Source organism: Cryptomeria japonica, chromosome 4 (assembly GCF_030272615.1).
Source record: "Cryptomeria japonica chromosome 4, Sugi_1.0, whole genome shotgun sequence".
Lineage (NCBI taxonomy): Eukaryota > Viridiplantae > Streptophyta > Pinopsida > Cupressales > Cupressaceae > Cryptomeria > Cryptomeria japonica.
The window spans coordinates 432,966,461-432,985,701 of NC_081408.1; the positions used below are offsets into that span (position 1 = coordinate 432,966,461).

Genomic DNA, 19,241 nt, shown 5'->3' on the forward strand with positions numbered 1-19,241 from the left:
TTGGTGGCAGCCAAGCACATCTTGAGATACTTGCGTGGAACAATTGGCTATGGGCTGAAGTATCCAATCAACACAGTAATCAATTTGGAAGGCTACTCTGATTCTGATTGGGTTGGAAGTGTTACTGACAGGAAAAGCACTTCAGGAATCTGTTTCAGCTTGGGTTCCGCTATGATCTCTTGGGCTAGTAGGAAACAGTCCTCAATTGCATTAAGTACTGCAGAAGCTGAATACATTGCTTCAAGTGTGGCAACTAGAGAAGCAGTTTGGTTTCGCAAGCTTCTTGTTGGGTTGTTTGGACAACCTTGGGAATCCACTGTTATTTATTGTGATAACCAGAGTTGTATTAAAATGTCTAATAATCTCGTGTTTCATGACAGGTCAAAACACGTGGAAACTCATTATCACTATATTTGTAATATGGCACAAAGAGGTGCCATCCAGCTAAAATATATCAGCACTGATGAACAGGTTTCTGATGTTCTCACCAAACCTCTAGCTCGGGTGAAGTTTGAGTACTTCAGAGAGAAGCTTGGAATTGTGGAGAACATAGCATTAATTGAGAGGGAGTCTCAATCTTAGTGATGCAATTTCAGTCTGCATCTTCCACCCTCTGCGAGCAATGCAAGGTGGAGTCACCCTCTGCGGGCAATGCAAGGTGACATTGTATCCTTCTCTGGGAGAAGGCTGAGGTGTAAGACCTCTTCCACCCTCTGCGGGCAATGCAAGATGGACATCATGAAATGAGTTCATGATATCTATGTGTTTTATTGCAGGTATACTCTATAGAGCTTATACATTCATCCGTGCGGGCAATGCAAGATGAAAGTCATGAATGGATCATGACAAATGGCAGATATCCTCCCTAGCTAAGAGGGAGTGTCGAAAATATTAGCTAGCTCGGATACCTGATTATCTAATTTTAATGTTGTCAATGACAATTAAAATTCATATGTATTATCTCATGTAAATGTGTTATTGGGTTGGACCCAAATGTAAAAGCATGTAACGTGGAAGGCAATTAAATATAATTATTGGGCTGGACCCAAATGTGTAGCGTGAGGAATTCACAATGACAATGTAACGTAATTAAATAAACATGCAAGCCGACTTGGGGATATTTGGCGCCAAAAGGTTGATATAAAACCAACAACAAAATGAAGTCATTCTATCATCAATTCACCACGGATACAATCTGCTCTCCTACATTGGCGAACTCTCCTTCTCTTGTGTGAATTTATTCAAGGCTATTGTTAGGCGAAATTGTCAAGATCTTCAAGCGAACTTGAAGGCTCTCCTTGTGTGATTCTGCTCCAGCCTACCTTAGACATCTGCTGGTGATCTCCTTTAGTCATCTGCTGTTGATTAGAGCTGCATCCTTCATTGCTTTGCCAACTTGCTATTTGGACAGCGATCTGAGATAAGTTCGCTATATTGTAATTGCCTACATTTGAGATAATACATATCATATTTAAGGCTGGGTTTTTCACCTCCAAGAGGGAGGTTTTTCCAAGGGTATTGGTGTCTTTTGTCTTGTGTTTTATTGCTGTTACTGTTTATTCACAGTCTGATTATAACCTAGTTGCTTAAATTAACATCTGATTGTCTAAAATTAACAGCACCAAACATGTAATGTCCCCAATTTTTAAGATGACAATTAATTAAATTGATATTTATTGTCATCAAAAAAAAATCAAACGAAGGCTTAATATTAATTAATTTAATTATGTAACAATAAAAGAATAAAATATTATTATAAGGTCACTTTATTAAATAAAGTTCTCCAGTCGACCTAATCTTCTAGATGTTTCCTGGAGGGCTTTATAAGGAGGTCTTGGGGTTGTAGCAAGGGTATGCTTTGGACTTGATAAACGATTTATGATTTCTGGAGACAAAAACCTTCAAGAGTTGACAGAAGGGTTGGACAAAAACCTGACTCTCTTCCAGGGAGTGGATTTGCAACAAAGTTCATAGCTGAGCCAAATTTGTGAAGTCTCTTGTGGAGACAAATTTGCAGTAATAAGGGTATTTGCAGGTCTGAGGTATCTTATGTCTTATTTGTGATAAGATTATTATCTTCTGATTAGCATATTTTCTATGAAGAATTTTGTATTTGTTGTATGGAGTTTAATGTCTGGTAGTGAATCTTTGCGAAAGGCTTGATATAAATATTTCTTGCTTCATATTTGGGCCGAGGCTATTATTGGATATTATATTTGTGCCAGGTGGTTGTAACGATATTGAGGGCCAGTGTTTTAGATTTTAATTAAATAAATCAACTGATTTCCAAATAAGTGAGATACCATAGTTATCGTGGATTCAACATCATGCATGAGCTTAAGAAAGGAGGCAATTATATTCCTAATAATCTATATTGTGACTTTGATGTGGCTCCTCCTAATTCTTCATCTAAGGCTTCATATTTCTAATGTTGGCGATTATGGTAAAATCGAGGCTTGTGTAATATTTACGGATATTTTGAAAATGAGACAACCCTATTGTCTTCGACAAGCATATGGTGAGCTTGACCTGTCGAGAGGAGTTTAGAGGCAGAGACATTTATAGCAGAGTCCTTGGAGGATCATGAGTTCAATATTTGGCGAGAGAGCATTTTCCTGTTGCAAGTCCGCTTACATTACATCAATTAAATTCTCAATGTGGACTGTATTACGAAAGTAATTTGGTAAAAATGATTGTTGTATTTACGAATGATCATGAAGATCATTATAAAGAATTACAAAGAATCTCAGAATAGAAAGATTCTAATAAGAAACTAAAATGACAATATCTTACAATATATTACATTATTGAGCATTAATAACTTAGGAAAATATAATATTAATACCCTCCCTTAATGCTCAATCTATCAACTACACCAATAGACCCCCTGAATTTTACAAACTTATCTGGACTGAGGGGCTTGATGAGAATATTTGCTAGCTGCTCCACTGTAGGAACATACAGCAACTGAATGGATCTGTCTTCAACCAACTGGCGAATGTAATGACAATGAAGCTCTACATGTTTGGTTCTTTCATGGAAAACTGGATTCTTGGCAAGTTTGAGAACTCCCTAATTGTCAGAGAACAAGGGAGTCGGACCTGCTTGAGATATTTGCATATCCGCAAGCATCCGACGAAGCCAAACTGCCTCACAAGCTACCTTAACTACTCCCCAATATTCTGCTTCTGTCGAGGAGATAGCCACTACCTACTGCTTCTTACTAGTCCAAGTGACCGCACCGGATCCCAAACTGAACACATATCCAGAGGTTGATTTCATGTCATCAACCGAGCCTAACCCAATCTGAATCTATGAACCCACTGAGTCTAGGATCATGACTCCTAGTGTAAAGAAGTCCATAATCAGAGGTGCCTTTCACATAACGCAGCACACGCTTAGCTGCTACCCAATGATCAGCCTTGGGGGTTGTCATGAAGCGTGAAATGTAGCTCACTGCAAAACTGAGATCAGGTCTAGTAGCAGTAAGATAGATGAGACTGCCCACTAGTTGCCTGAATTGTGTTTCATCTACACGAGGAGAATCAGACTTGGCTGATAACTTCAAGCCAGTCTCCATAGGTGTGGAAGCAAGTTTGCAATCCTGCATTCGAAACCTGTCAAGCAAGTTCCTGGCATACTTAGACTGAGAAATAAAAATGCTACCATCAATCTGCCAAACCTCAACACCTAAACAATAATGGAGAAGCCCCAAATCTATCATATCAAAATCCTTGCACAAATCCTGTTTGATTTCTGCAATCAAATGTGTTGAACTACCAGTAATGATTAAGTCATCCACATAGACAACAAGAAAGAGAATATCATCACCAAAGTGTTTGAAATACAGATTACTGTCTGAAGGGCAACACTGAAAACCATGAGCAACCAAGTACTAATCAATCTTAATGTACCACACTCGAGGTGCCTGTTTAAGTCCATAGAGTGCTTTAACGAGTCTACATACTTGATGTTCTTTGCCGGCAACCTTGAGACCAGGAGGTTGCATCATGTAGACTTCTTCCTGCAATTCACCATTGAGGAAGGCACTCTTAACATCCATCTAATGGACTTTCCATCGAAACTAAGTTGCAATAGCGATAAGAAGACGAATGGTACTCATCTTGGCAGTAGGAGCAAATGTCTCCTCATAATCAATGCCCTCCCATTGTGTGAATCCTCGAGCAACTAATCTGGCCTTGTATTTATCTAAGGTACCATCTGCATGATACTTGACCTTATAGACCCATTTGCAGCTAATGGGTTTCTTCCTTGGAGGAAGATCAGAGAGAACCCAGGTTTTGTTCTTCATAAGGCTTTGGTATTCTGCATCCATTGCCTGTTCCCACTCTGAAATCCCTTTTGCTTTGGTATAAGTCTAAGGCTCATAAATGTTGTGAATGTTGGCCATGAGAGCAAAGTTAACTGTATTTTACTGCTTGCCTTATTTCTAGAAGATCTACCCTCAATGAGCTCATCAGGACGAAGATCACTAATGGTCTTGGCCCACCACTTAAGCCGGAGAGTAGATGTGCCAACATCTAATGGAGGAGGAATAACTGGAACTGGAGGAGGAAGAGGATCTGCAACAGGTGGAAGATTAGCATCATCTGGAGGAAATTCGGGTAGTGCATCATCAAATACAGAATCTGCATCATCCCTCCCATCAAGTGAACCAAATGGAAGACAGACACCTCAATCAGAAGCCTTCAAAGGCTGATCCTCAGAATTTTGCTCAGACGAGGAAAGCTGAAATGGTCCTCGATCTTCATCAAAGACAACATCGCGACTGAAGATGAGACGATCAGTGTCTACATCAATCAGCCGATAGGCCTTATGGTTGTCGTTGTATCCTGTAAACATGAGCTTCTGACTCTTGGAATCCAACTTAGAGCGCTTGGCATCTGGAATCCAAACATATGCAAGAGAGCCAAAAACTTTCAAATGACTAATCCTGGGTTTGCGACCAGTTCAGGCTTCCTCAAGAGTCTTCCATTTAACAACATGAGTGGGAGACCTATTAAGGAGATAGACTACAGTAAACATTGCTTCTGCCCAATACTTCTTAGGAACATTTTTGTGTTCCAACATAGACCTAGCCATTTCTATAACGGTGCGGTTACGACGTTCTACAACATCGTTCTGCTAAGGGGTGTATGGTGTGGTTAACTGACATTTTGTGCCATGTGTATCACAGAAAGTGGAGAAAGCAGTAGAACAAAACTCCCCCCCATTATCAGACCTAAGAGTAATAATAGAACAACCACACTCTTTTTCTACCAAGGCCTTAAATTTCTGAAATACAAGAAACACATCTGATTTCTGTCTAAGAAAGTACACCCACATCTTATGACTGTAATCATCAACAAAAAGTAAGAAATACCTACACCCAGTAACAGAAGTAGTATTCATTGGACCACATACATCAGCGTGAACCAACTGCAGTACCTTAGATGCTCGCCATGAGTCACCATCCTTGAATGATGTCCTGTGCTGCTTCCGAGCCTGACAAACATCACAAACTCGTTGATTCTGAGTTTGAATTTCAGGTAGGCCATGTACTAAATCTTCCCAAACAAGCTGAGCAAGATAATGAATGTTCAGGTGACCATATCGTTGATGCCATAGGCGGGAGATAGAGGAGGATTTTGCTGCGAAGGCATGCTCAAGAGAATCACCTGTATCCACAAGTCTATAAAGACCATGATCCTCAATACCAACAGCAACTGTAGTGCGTGTCGCACGATCAACAATAGAACACTTATGTGCACTGAAGATGACATCAAGCTCAGGAGAATGTCGCATAATCGACTCACAGAGAGAAGGTTCAGTTCCATGCCAGGAACGTAGTACACATTGAGGAATATGAGATTCCTCCCACCAGACTGTATCTGAACGTTGCCCTTGCCGACAACTGTATACTCCTCACCTCCTCCAAAAATAACTGAATCAGTATAGGGAGAGAATTTTGTAAACCAATCATGTCGGTGAGTGAAATGCCGAGAAGCACCAGAATCAATATACCAAGCAGAAGATTTCACATGATCTGCAAGTCTTTTAGCCATGAAGGCGTAAAAGGCAAACTCTTTCTGCTTTGTGTGCTCAGCAACATTGGCTTTAGGCTGAGACCCTCCTTGCTTCCGCTGTTTGGAAGCTATCCGATTGCGACAATCCTTAATCAGATGGCCATATTTGTGACAATAATTGCATTTAACCTTCTTCTTTTTCGAGTCTTCCTGTGACTGACTAGAGCCCTTCGACTAAGAGAACTGAGATGACTCAAATTTGCCTTTATCCTTGTGAAAGGATTTGGCTGCAAAGGCTTGCTCAGAGGAGGATGAAGTGGCACTGCTACCAAACTATTGTTTCCAGCGATCCTGCTGCAAAATTTTGGTGCATAACTCTGGAAATTTCAGATCAACATTTGTAGACGTAATGTTGAGAGTCTCTATGAAGTGCTCGTAGGATTTTGGTAGACTTTTGAGGGTTATGACTACCATATCCTCTTCCTCCATTTTTTGACCAATAGCGTCGAGCTGATCTCGAATGTCCTTAATCTTCGTGAGATGCTCTTGTAAGGACATGCGTTCATTCATCATGATGGAGAACAACTAGTTCTTCAAGAAGAACGCTCGGCTTTTGTCGGATGTCTCATGCAACTCCTTCAGATGCTTCCAAATTTCTGAGGCTGATTGACCAAAAGGAATCTAAGGTAGCTGGTCATCTGTGACAGAGAGCTTGAGAAGCATGACAACTTCCCTATTGCGGTCATCAAATTTGTCTTGATCGAATCCGGCTGCAGAAGGACAAGATTCTTTTCCCAAGACAAGATCATCTAGGCGGCGATATTCGAAGATTGTCAGCATGCGCTGCTTCCAAGTGTTATAAATTTTGCCATTAAATCGCTGACTGCCTTCCAACATCAAGTTGATCAATGACGCCATCTTGCACGTTTCCCAATGCACGGAAAACAAAAAAAACACAAAAGAGGCAGTAGCACGGAATACATAGCACAAATCCCAATGCAAAAAACAGAGGCAGATACAAGTACAGACTTCAAAAAACAGATGAAGTATGGCTGACACAGATTTCAAAAAAAAATCCGACTGACCCAGAAAAATCTGAAGACAACCCAAAAATCCTTGCGAAAAACCCAGAAAGAATCTACAATCATAATTAAAATCCACTAGCACGAAATTTGAGGCACGGAAAACGATGCACCCAAAAAAAAATATGACGACGACCCAGTTGAGATCTCGAAAAACCCACAAGGAATCTGTGGTTGAAATAAACCCTAGATGAAAAACAGAAACCCTAGGCCAGTAAAAATTAGATACCCAGAAGAGTTTTTCGAGCCAGGAAGCCAAAATACCAAAACCCTTCGTCAGAAATAGTAGAAAAAATACCGGAACATGATTTTTCTTTTTTTTTTGTAAAATGCAACCAAAGATGAAAAAAACCACGCGTCACGATTTTAAAATCACGAAGAGGGGCGTGAATTCGCATGATTGCAAGCAGGGAAAAAACCGGAAGACAAAACAACGTCGTCACACATAGGGAAAGAAATTCGTCGGGCGGAAATAAAAGGACGCAACATGATTTTAATTTGCACAGTCTCTGCACGAGGTCGCGCGAGGAAGAAACCACAGGGCGTGAAATAAATCGCGAGATAAAGTTGCGCGTCGCAGAAAAAATACAAGAGATCTGCCAAAAACCTCACCAAACTCGAACTAGGAGCAAATTTCGAAGAAGCATAGAAATTTTTCAAAAAACTAAAAAAAATCGTGACAAATTTTTAATTGAAAAATTATTTCGAAAATACCCAGTGCTTCGATACCATATTACGAAAGTAATTTGGTAAAAATGATTGTTGTATTTACGAATGATCATGAAGATCATTATAAAGAATTACAAAGAATCTCAAAATAGAAAGATTCTAATAAGAAACTAAAATGACAATATCTTACAATATATTACATTATTGAGCATTAATAACTTAGGAAATTATAATATTAATAGACTACAAAGCTGAATCGATTCTTATCCTCATGAATGGGATTTCTTCTAAATAGGTGCGGCTATCAGACATATCCGTCATTTGTTACTAGCGATGATTTCAAATGCCTAGTGCTTCCCAATGCAGGCATTATAATCTTTAATCGCACCATTCCTACTGCTGTTATCCTGATGTTGTGCAAACACAATATTGGCGCTATTGGGAATGTAAGCTTCATTTATATCTATCAAAAAGAAGGCTCAACAAATTATTTATTTTTTCTATTGTTCTTTGGCATCAAAATTACAATTTGTTCCCTGTTTCTGTTTAATACTGCATTCCTATGTGAAAACATTCAACTAGAAATATGGCAAACAAGCATGTTTGAAATGTAGTAGAGTTATAGTTGGATGTAAATACAAGATTAGATAGAACAGGGAATTTTCTGTCGTATCAGAGCCAGAAGTCTGCTAGCCTGCGGGATACTTGGATTGATCACAGGTATGGAAGAAAAGGACAATGAAATTGCAGCTTCTAAAATCACTAGATGGTACAAAAATTATCAAAAGTATAAGGATCTTTAACCTTCCAAGAACATCTAAGTCTGACAAGAAATATTATACCCGTGAATGAGGAGATTATCAGAGTTTTTGATGAATACTCAGATGAACCTGAGGATGTCAAAGCCACCGAATCTTTTGACAGGAACTAAACAAGAAAAAGGAAAGAACAAATGAATTCTAAATCAGAATCTCGATCAAAGTCAAAAGATGGTCAAATCGTTTCTATTCAAGAGGGAGTTGATGCTTGTGGATATGGAAAGGTTAAAAGGCTTGAGGATTTTACCAAAGACACAGTGTCTAAGCATGATGAATCAAAGTATTGTCTTAAAGACAAGTTGGATGGAGAAATTGAAATGAATGAAAAGAGTAAAGAGCAAAAGCCAGTAGGAACATCTTGAAAGAAGAAAACTCAGAAGTCATCATTGAAGAAAGGATGGAGAAGAAAGAGGAATTACTTGCTTGTGATTTGCAGCCTACAAATGATCATGGAAAAGACAAAATTCAGTCAACATGTCTAGAGTTTTAGACCCCTAGCCAAACATGTGGCACCCCTAAGAAGGATGAAGCCATGTTCACAAGTTCCCTTCAGCCATATGAGGATGTGGACAAGCAAGAATCAACCCAATTTCAGATTCCAACTACATGCAAGATATGACTGCCCATAGTGAGATTGATTTCCCTTGTTTTGTACACATGATTACATTGGAGGAATACTTGTTAAGATCATATGAGGCAAATCGTCTTACAGAACTGATTGTAGAGACTAAGACATTGCCTAACAAGAAGGTCCTACAATTTGATAATGTTTGGTTTGTCATGGATACTTCACCATGGAGTTGGTTGGAGGCAAAAAACATAGCAGGTAGGGCAACTAGGAGAATATGTCACTTTCAGCTGGATACACCTCATAAACCACCACTTATGAAGAAGCAACCTACCTTGGAAGAAGATGAGATAGAGGACAACGAAGACACCTTGAAGAGTACTCAAATGGCCCTTCAAGAATCAGAAAATCAAGTCGATGAGTTTTGTTTGGAGTTGAGATTGACACATTCTTCATCATCCGAATCAGAAATTCAGTCATCTACAGCAGCCACATCCAAAGAGCAACAACTCAATATGAAGATTGCGAAGAGTAGAAACATGGATGAAGAATTTGCGGGACCCCAATGTGAAGTTTTTAGAAGAGAAGAAGAAGATATAACTTGCAACCATGGGACAGAAGTTATGACAGGTGGTACATTTGGTTTTCAGTTGGACACATCTCTTGAACCAGCACTTGCTGATAACCATCCACTCATGAACGGGTTAGGTAATTAAAATCTATGAAGACATGACACAAAGGCATGAGGAAAGGACTGATTACCTGATTTGGAACAGCAGTCCCTTACATATGAAGAATCATGGGTTGGCAGCCCTTAAACATGAAGATGATAATGTTATAAGGAGTCTTCCAATGTTGGCACTCGAGATTTCAGAGTCAAACATGAGGCATTTGTTATGGATCCAAGCCACAAGAGGTCTGAGTTTGTATATTATAGCAGGGAAGATGTAGAGAAGACACAAATGGCTACAAAGAGCTAGGGAGGCAAAGTTGCTGGCTGCCCAAGGAAGAGAGCACTTACAAGAGGTCAAGGAATGCTGTGAACATATAGATCAAGCAAGACAACGAACAGAAGCCTATCTTCAATAGCTATTTCTTCCAAAGGGAAGAAGCCATGGAGATAGAACATACAGGGGATGATCCTCTTCAGTGGAGCAAGCAAGAAGAACATTTAGATTTGTGTGGACATGGAAAGATATATGGTTCAGAAATTTCTATTTGTATACATCATGAGGACCAGGAGTTACTTCTTTTGGAGAACCCATTGAAGGCTCAAATCATAGAGGAAGATGGGATAGTTGAGCACACACTTCGTGGATCAGTCAGTAGTGTTATACCTACTCATGTAGAGGGAGGCATAAGTGATTTGGTTGGGCTTTTGGTCATTCATGGAGAGTTTGATGAGTTATCTCTTCTACAGGCTCACATGGTAGAGCTTACACTTTTTGGTCCAGCCTATGAAGGAGTGTACGTGGATGGGGGCACTGGTAATTCAGCTTTGTTTAAGCATGTGGACACTCTTGGAGAAGCTATTGTTACACTTCTACCTCGTGATACATTATTGGAGTATGGTGCTGTTCAATTTTCAGTGTATGAAGTGTGCATGATCAATGTTCTTCATGTTGAGTGGCATTTAATTGGAGTGGATAAGCTTCAGCTGAGCCTTGGTACATGGCATGATGAAACCACAAAGATTTCAGGTTGTCTTTTGGGGACAGAAGCTAATTGGAGGAGTTGGAGAGGATTGTATCATCTTTCTCTTATTGGAGGTTGGCTTATTGATGAACTCCCATCATCCTTTGTCATTGGAGGTACTTATTGCGTCACTTGGAGTGAGGTTCTCAGTCAGATAGATGCTGTCCTGATTCATAATTGCAGCATATGGTGTATTGTCATGACTGATTATGCACTTGAATGATCATTGTTCACATCCTTGGGAATTCATACAGATTTAGATGGACATTGGGCATTGGTGGCATGATAAAAGACATCTATCCCTCCACTTTTTGTTGGTGTGAGAGTGTGATGATTTGGGACCCATTAATCAGCTTGATAGTAGGAATGATTCAGGATAACGGAGTTGCAGACTTTAGCACTACTGGTTGCATCAAAGTGGGGCAGCGGAGTGATGTAGTCTTTTTCATATGGCTAGTTTGGGATCCTGGTGGTGCATCAGAGAATTGCTTGAGGACAAGTAATGTTTGGGCTGGGAGGACTGTGTCCCCAATTTTTAAGTTGACAATTAATTAAATTGATTTTTATTAAGTTATCAAATATATATATTCAAATGATGACTTAATATTAATTATTTCATTAAGTAACAATAAAAGAATAAAATATTATTATAAGGTCATTTTATTAAATAAAGTTCTCCAATCGGCCTAATCTTCTAGATGTTTCCTGGAGGGCTTTGTAAGGAGGTCGTAGGGTTGTAGCAAGGGTATGCTTTGGATTTGATAAACGATTTATGATTTTTGGAGACGAAAACCTTCAGGAGTTAAAAACTTGACTCTTCCTAGGAGCAGATTCGCGACAAAGTTCATAACTGAGCCAAATTTGTAAAGTCTCCTGTGGAGACAAATTTGCAATAATAAGACTTAAACGTGAATCTTGTATATATGTCTATTGTGTAGAATTAATCTTGTTTATATACAAGATTCATGTTTAAGTCTTCTAAGTCGGCCTTAACCAATTCTCTTTATTTTACATATTCTACTTTGCACTTTGGCGCCCAATTTGGGGCCTACATAACTTGCAATATGTGCCATGTTACCTTTTAGACCCAGCCCTATTGCTTGTCCACACGTTAAATTTGGGCCCAGCCCTATAGGTATCAATTGCTTAATCTACACGTTACATGGGAATAGGACCCAACCCTATAGACATCAATTGCTTAATCTACAAGTTACATGGGAATAGGACCCAGCTGAGTCTCCACATTACATCTAGAAGAAGGGCCCAACTGAGTCTCCACGTTACATTAAGAAGAAGGGCCCAGCCCTATAAGGATTCGAATCCTTATTTATTTTCCTCACTAAGTTACAATAAACTAAGACTCCCTCTTAACTAGGGAGGAAAATAAGTACATAACCATATTCACATGGACAATCCCATGGCATGAATAATTACAATGTTTAAGATTAGGGCCCAGCCCTAATAGTACAATCAATATACAATTTGTGATTTGATCACGCAATTATCTTACAATGAACCTTTACATGATCTTCTCTTGCAATGCCTACAGAGGATGAAACCAACGCTTCATAACTTTACATTGCATGTAACACCATGATCTTTCATCATGCACATCCGCAGAGGATGACAAAGACCTTTCCATATGCTCACCTGCAATAATTGATAACCATACAACATAAATCATGCACAACCGCAGAGCATACATAAGCTTCTTCACTAAGAAGAACAACCTATCACCTTGCACACCGTAGAGGGTGAACTCACCTTGCACTCTACAAAGGGCGAAGAGAACTACCACCTTGCACTTCGCAGAGGGTGGACTCACCTTGCACTCCGCAGAGGGTGAGAGAGAACTGCCACCTTGCACTCCACAGGGGGTGGATGATACACCCAGTGTATCATAGAATATAACCAGAACACTTGTTTGTTTCAACATAGAATATAATAAAGGAAAACATTTGCAATAATCAAGTAACACATTTATCAATTCCATCATTAGAGCAATAGATCACAATGATTAGAAACCAGCAATAACATTCTACTGAGATAAAGAGTATTTTGAAGATGTCACGAGACTCCCTCTAAAACCCTATCTAGAAGATAAATCCACAACAAATTTCTGACTTAAAGTTGGAACCAAACTTAAATCTAAAACAGAATTTAACTTAAGGATGGATCAACAAACCAATAGATCAAAAGAGGAAATCTTCACGATTGAGAGGATTTGATACTTCATTTATGTTTGCATCTTCTTGCTCATCCTGAATTTGACAGTCCCTTGCAAAGTGGCCACGCTTGTTACATCGGAAGCATCCGATGTGATATAAGTCTCTTGGTCTTTTCTTTGAAGGAGGGGTACGAAATCTGAAATCTCTATTTCTCTTGAAATCATTTTTCTTCCAATGGCTGCCTTCCTTCTTAGCCAAGAGGACATGTTGCTCATCATGAGGGTTCTTAATTTTTCCTTTCGCAGCCAACCGAGACTCTTCTTGAATGCAATCTCCCATTAATTGATCAAACTTAGGAAGCTCAACTCTGGCACAAATTCCTTGAACAAATGGTTCCCAAGAGGGAGGAAGACCATTTAGGGCAGTCATAGATAAGTCATTGTCTTCAATGCTCTTCCCAATGGTGGCAAGCTGATCTCTCAGCTCAGAGATTCTCATGAAGTAAGCAGCAACAGGTTCTTCTTTCTCTAATTTTTTGTAGGAGAGCTGATTCCTTAAGGCAAGGATGTAGCTGGTATTGTTGACTTCGTACATCTTTTCCAATGTAAAGAACATCTCCCCGGTGGACTTCTTCATGGAGATGGATGGCACCAAATGATTTTTGACGGAGTCTATTATTATCCTTTGAGCTTGGAAGTCCTTCTTCTTCCAATCTTCTTTCTCACTTGCACCCTCAGGTTCCTTAGTATTCTTGCTAACATATTCAGCAAGATCATTCAATGCCATCATTATCCGGACCTTCCAAGAAGAGAAATTTGTGTGACCTTCCAACCTATCTTCAGACCTGATATAAGGAGCCATGGGGACTAAACTTTTGAACAGCAGGTTAGAAGGAAGCACAAATCTGATTGCAATCTCTATACAGACCTAGGGCTCTGATACCATGTTGATTTTCGTGATCAGATTAACAATAACGAGCAGGAAATAATAATGCAGTCACAAGAATCAAAGCACACAAATAGAAAGGGCACACAACACAAGTTTACCCTGGGAAAACCTCCCTCTTGGAGGTGAAAAACCCAGCAACAAGATCCAAGATTATATTAGACAATATCAGCATACAACTTTGCTTACTGCACTTGAAGCAACATATAAATAGGAACAGCAAACTGAAGATTCCAAAATTGGGCACAAGGAATAGCTTGATAGACTTACCTGCACTATCGAGATTTGCTATTTGCTATCATGCAGATCATTCACAGAGCATAGGAGTGAATTTGCTGACTGTGGATATGATTCGCTGCCACTGAGACAATTCGTTGTTCCTATTTATATGTTGCTTCAAGTGCAGTAAGCAAAGTTGTATGCTGATATTGTCTAATATAAACTTGGATCTTGTTGCTGGGTTTTTCACCTCCAAGAGGGAGGTTTTCCCAAGGTAAACTTGTGTTGTGTGCCCTTTCTATTTGTGTGCTTTAATTCTTGTGACTGCATTATTATTTCCTACTCATTATTGTTAATCTGATCACGAAAATCAACAATAGGTGGATGTAAAGACAAGATTAGATAGAACAGGGATTTTTCAAAACATCCCAAAGATGTTGTACTTGGTCATCCATAAAGCAAAAACCGAAAGTGTACAAGGGAGTACACTTGAATGTCGAGATCCTCTTGACTCCAACATACATCAAAAATATATTGTATTTATGGATAACAATGTGGACAACCTTGTGGATGATTCGCCATAGAAAAAGTCTTGTGCCAATGTGTGGTTGAATAAGACAAAGCAAAGGACCCCTCTAATTCTTAGGATTCATGCAAATGGCATAGATGAGATTCAATCAAAAATTGATGATAACATGTTTGAAACCAATGTATATGGTATGGGAAATGGAGACTCCACAGGTAATATTGATGCTTTCTTAACACTTAATGAATAGAGAAGGTGAACAACACCCATGTATCTCTTGAGTAATTGGATTTTTCAAAGGAAGCTCTATTGTCTACTTTGCTCCTAGCACCTGTATCTCATTTCCAATTCGTACATTGCACTATCATGGACACTACTGAGTAACCTCTTTTGCCTCCAATCCCTACTCATGTTGGGACTTACTCCATATTCATCACCATTCAAAAGACTCCCACGGTGCTCCAAATTCTGTCACAAAGTTGAACAACACCCTAGATTTGTTTCAGCAAGTAGCTTTGATTGGATAGTGAATGGAATGCATGATGATGACTATTTCAAAACCATCTCTCCTTCATCACATGCACTACTGCACATATAGATGTCAGTGCCAATGTATACCAGTGTTCCATGGACATGTCCCCAGGATCTGAGTGGTGTTCCAAGGACTTGAGAACTTGGAGGGGACGTCCCCTCCCTATCCCCTTTTATTTAAAGTTTTGGGGATATCAACTCACTATCCCCTTTTTTGAAAGCATTTGGAATAACTCTGAGATATCCACCTTGTTTTGGTCTTTCTGGGAACTTCCTAGCATCCCATAGCCATCCCCAAGAACCTGAGTGCATCGCCCACATTTTATGTATAGAAACAGCAAAAAAAAGACAAAAAGCATTCTAAAACAAATAGAACCATAAATGAGTGACTCAACAAGGTCCATCAAACCACAAAGCAAACTTTTAAAACCCATGCACATTGCTGTTTTGCACCCACCAAAAGAGAGGAAGGGGAGCAGAATCTGAAATATCAATCACACGATGGCTCCAATTTCTAAGCTTGTTGGTCAAAGTAACTATGTACCATGCATTATGCAACATTTCTTTTCTTGGCACCTCTCAATATAAACCACGTACCATGTCTATGAACATTGGCCCCCCAAATGGATTAAAGAATCAGTCAATTGTTATTGTCCTTACTCTTTAGAATTTCAGCTTCTTTTAATTTGTTTATGTTATTTTTAGGTATTTTCATTACCATTTTAATAGCCATCCCCCACTGTCTATAAAAATATTTTACCCCAGAAATCCATTCCCCCTTCCCTACATCCCCGAAACTTGGAGAAACACTAACATATACACACCTTGATATAGAGCAATCACAACCACTAAAGTTCATTGACCAGCCCAAACTAGTTAATTCTATTAAAAAGCCTTCATCAATGCTTATTGATATTCTGTCTATTAATACTTGTCTGCAATGGAACCATAGCTAAATTAGCATGGCCAAACAAACCCAAGCCCAGGGGCGGTAAGCATAATTGGTATTTATTTCTTTCAATAGAGAGAGAAGGGGCAATTTCGTTCCCTTGATCAACCAGTAGCTATTCAAATGCAGTTATTCCAATCATATACATAGCGCAGAGGCAATGACATACTTTAGTTTTGATGATCGGCTCAGCCCAATAAGCAAATACCATACCACGATATCTTTTCAAGACAAATTGCCCGAGGACAACTTGATTCCGTTTCAACTTCACACAATTGATTTTTATTAATTTGTTCTCATATGTCAACTTGATATTCTAACTGCCATCCTGAATATTACGAATGACTATTGTTTGTTGTCCTTTCAAATTTTTTCAAAGATATTGACTGCGGTATCTGTTGAACAAAATCTTGAGGATAATCATCGGAATAAGAAATGAGCAAACTGTTTCCAAATTATTTAAGATTTGCAGTGTTGAATTAGAAAAGCCTGGTAGCAGCTGTATTTGCTGCTTAGTGGTGGCAAGAATCACCTAAACAAAAGAGGATGCTCAAGTGGTGTTATGTGACATTTTGAGCAGAAAAAATCTTTAGGATTGATTAAGCTCTAACAGTGTTAGCAAGTAAATTGCAGGAACATCAATTCACAATAACAAGAAGACATCAAAAATTGGAGGACTACTGTAATTGGAACGTACAAGCCTAACTACTATTATATTTATATGTAATCAGTCTTTCTGAGAAATAGTTTATTAAACCTTTGCATGTACCATACAGGTATTTAAATGACATTAAATTTAAAAAGGTAACTATTTTATTTCACTGTCCATGCCAACTCCTTGGCCACAATCTCGTAAAATTCAACTAGTAAGTATTGGTTATTATTACGCTCCTCTATGTTGTGGTCCAGGATAGTCAAAGTATACTCCTCCATGCTGATATTGATTTATAGAGTTTATCCCAACTCCTTGGCCACATTCTCGTAAAATTCAACTAGTAGGTATTGGTTATTATTACGCTCCTCTATGTTGTGGTCCAGGATGGTCAAAGCATACTACTCCATGCTGATATTGATTTATAGAGTTTATGCTCTTCTAAAATTTGAAGATTAAAAGGATTCATAAGCTTATCTGGTATACATGATGAAGACATGGTGCTTTGTCCATGCATAAAACAAAAATGGGATATGCTAGTGAAACAAGTTAAGCTTGAGAGCTGAGACAAAACAGGTTTCAGCGGGCTGTGAGGAGGAAAGATAACGTTGTTTCTAGGTTTGGATTAGTGTTGTGCTGTTTGATTCCACCTGCAGGAGCAGAGTGAAGAAGTATTTGGTAGAACGAGCGGATGATCGTGGATAGCTGTTAAAATTTAGATCGGTAGATATCTTAAAAACATGTTTGATTGGATACGGAGCAAATAAAAAGTGCAGAATACAAGTTAATGTTGTGGGATACATGTTTTTCTGTATATGGAAAAGTTCTACATATAAATGAAATATGATTGTTTCCACAAGCGGGCATGCGTAAGGAGAACTTTAACAATAAAACCACGAGGCGAAAAAGATTTTAGATCCATTTTCAACAAGACAATACAGAGTTCACTGCTTTCTTACATAGCAATAGTTAGACACCAAAGAAAAGCAATGCAAACGGTGCTTCTCCAATAGTCTTATACAAGAAGTTATAATAGACAGCATAGATTGAAGTATGTATAACCAGGTTCGTGGTGTACTTACATAAGAGCCATACTCCAACTTGGATTTCCTCCCATTGACAAGAACATTTCCATAAACTTTGGCAGAAGTGGGTGCTAATCCTACAATTGAGAAAAACATATATTAATTTACAACTATTCTAAACACATCCATTGTGATTTCTCAAACTAAATGGCTGTGGGTAGAGTTAAAAGGGAAGAAAAAACCTGCTAGTGTTCTGAGCAAAGTGGACTTCCCTGATTTGGCAGGGCCCATGATAACTGTGAGTGTCCCTGGCAATGCATACCCAGTTGAGCTCTTTATAACCTTGTCAGAATACTTCCTCTTGCCGGGCATTGTAATTGTCAAGTCCTTCCACACAAGTGTTGCTCCTCCAGCTTTATTTGGCTGTAAGGCATCGACCGACTGGGAAGAAGCATTGCCATGTTTTGGCAGGTGTGCAGAGGCAGAGGGCTCTGCCGCTTCCCCTGCCCCTCCCCCTCCCTCTCCCTCCTCTTCTATGTCAGCCTCCACATCATCTTCGTCTTCCCATTCAGGAGAATCCTCAAACTCAACTGAGCGGAGCTGGGGACCTGAGCCTGGCTTCCTCAGAAAGAAATATGATGTGGATGGCAATGGATTTGCACTAGCAGGACTACTTGAGGAAGAAGACGACCTGTTTGTGTCTGTACACGATTGTATTTCTTCCATTATATTCAACAAGAATCACTGAAACAACATTTCTCGAGATAACATGCCAGTCAGATCTCAGAGTCAAAGGCCTTCACTTGCTCTTGAATACTAGAGCTGGAAAAAGAGTACCAAGTATTATTGCACTGCAGGTCAAGCCTCATTTCACACCAAGTAAAGCCACACGCTTGTACAGTCATCTTTCATTTGCTCCGGGCGAAGAAAAAAAAAAAATGGGTCTCGCGGGAATAAACAAAGTCTGCTACTCATCACTCTATGACTGTCTGTCTAGTAGGTAGTTTTGGAGGATACAACGTCAGGGTCCTCACCTTCTCTACCCTCAGTATTTAGTTGGCATTCCTTTAAATGGGCATTCATGTGACATTTATTACTTTTCCCCACAACCACCATGAATGAAAGAAGACAGACCATCAAATCCAAGCGGAATCACTACGGGACCATATGCCCCCCGAAATGTATATTTGGAGTTATTAAAGAATGGCCATTTTAAATTAAGGTGCATAGGATTAAAATTAGTTGTGGTTGAAGTTGTGAAGGTGATATATGTCTTTGATTAATTATTTATTTAAAAGTTTAAATCTTTTATCAGTACAATTAAAAAAAGGGTCTGTTGACTTTGGATAGAATAGATACTCTTCAAAA

The 19,241-nt window shown here is 39.2% G+C and overlaps 1 protein-coding gene across 2 annotated transcripts in view; it reads right to left on the reverse strand.

Annotated features, from left to right (window-relative positions):
- Positions 1 to 19,020, reverse strand: part of LOC131030460 (ABC transporter G family member 3) — an 83,395-nt gene extending 64,375 nt beyond the window's left edge. The window contains exons 1-2 of one of the 2 annotated variants that reach the window (XM_057961300.2): positions 18,116 to 19,020; positions 17,931 to 18,010 (exon numbers count right to left, since the gene is read on the reverse strand). In XM_057961300.2, the coding sequence (XP_057817283.1) occupies positions 17,931 to 18,010; positions 18,116 to 18,599 (564 nt within the window). In that variant the 5' untranslated portion in view covers positions 18,600 to 19,020. The remainder of the gene's footprint in view (positions 1 to 17,930; positions 18,011 to 18,115) is intronic. The other variant, XM_057961295.2, reaches the window with a different exon arrangement.
- Positions 19,021 to 19,241: the final 221 nt, after the last annotated feature.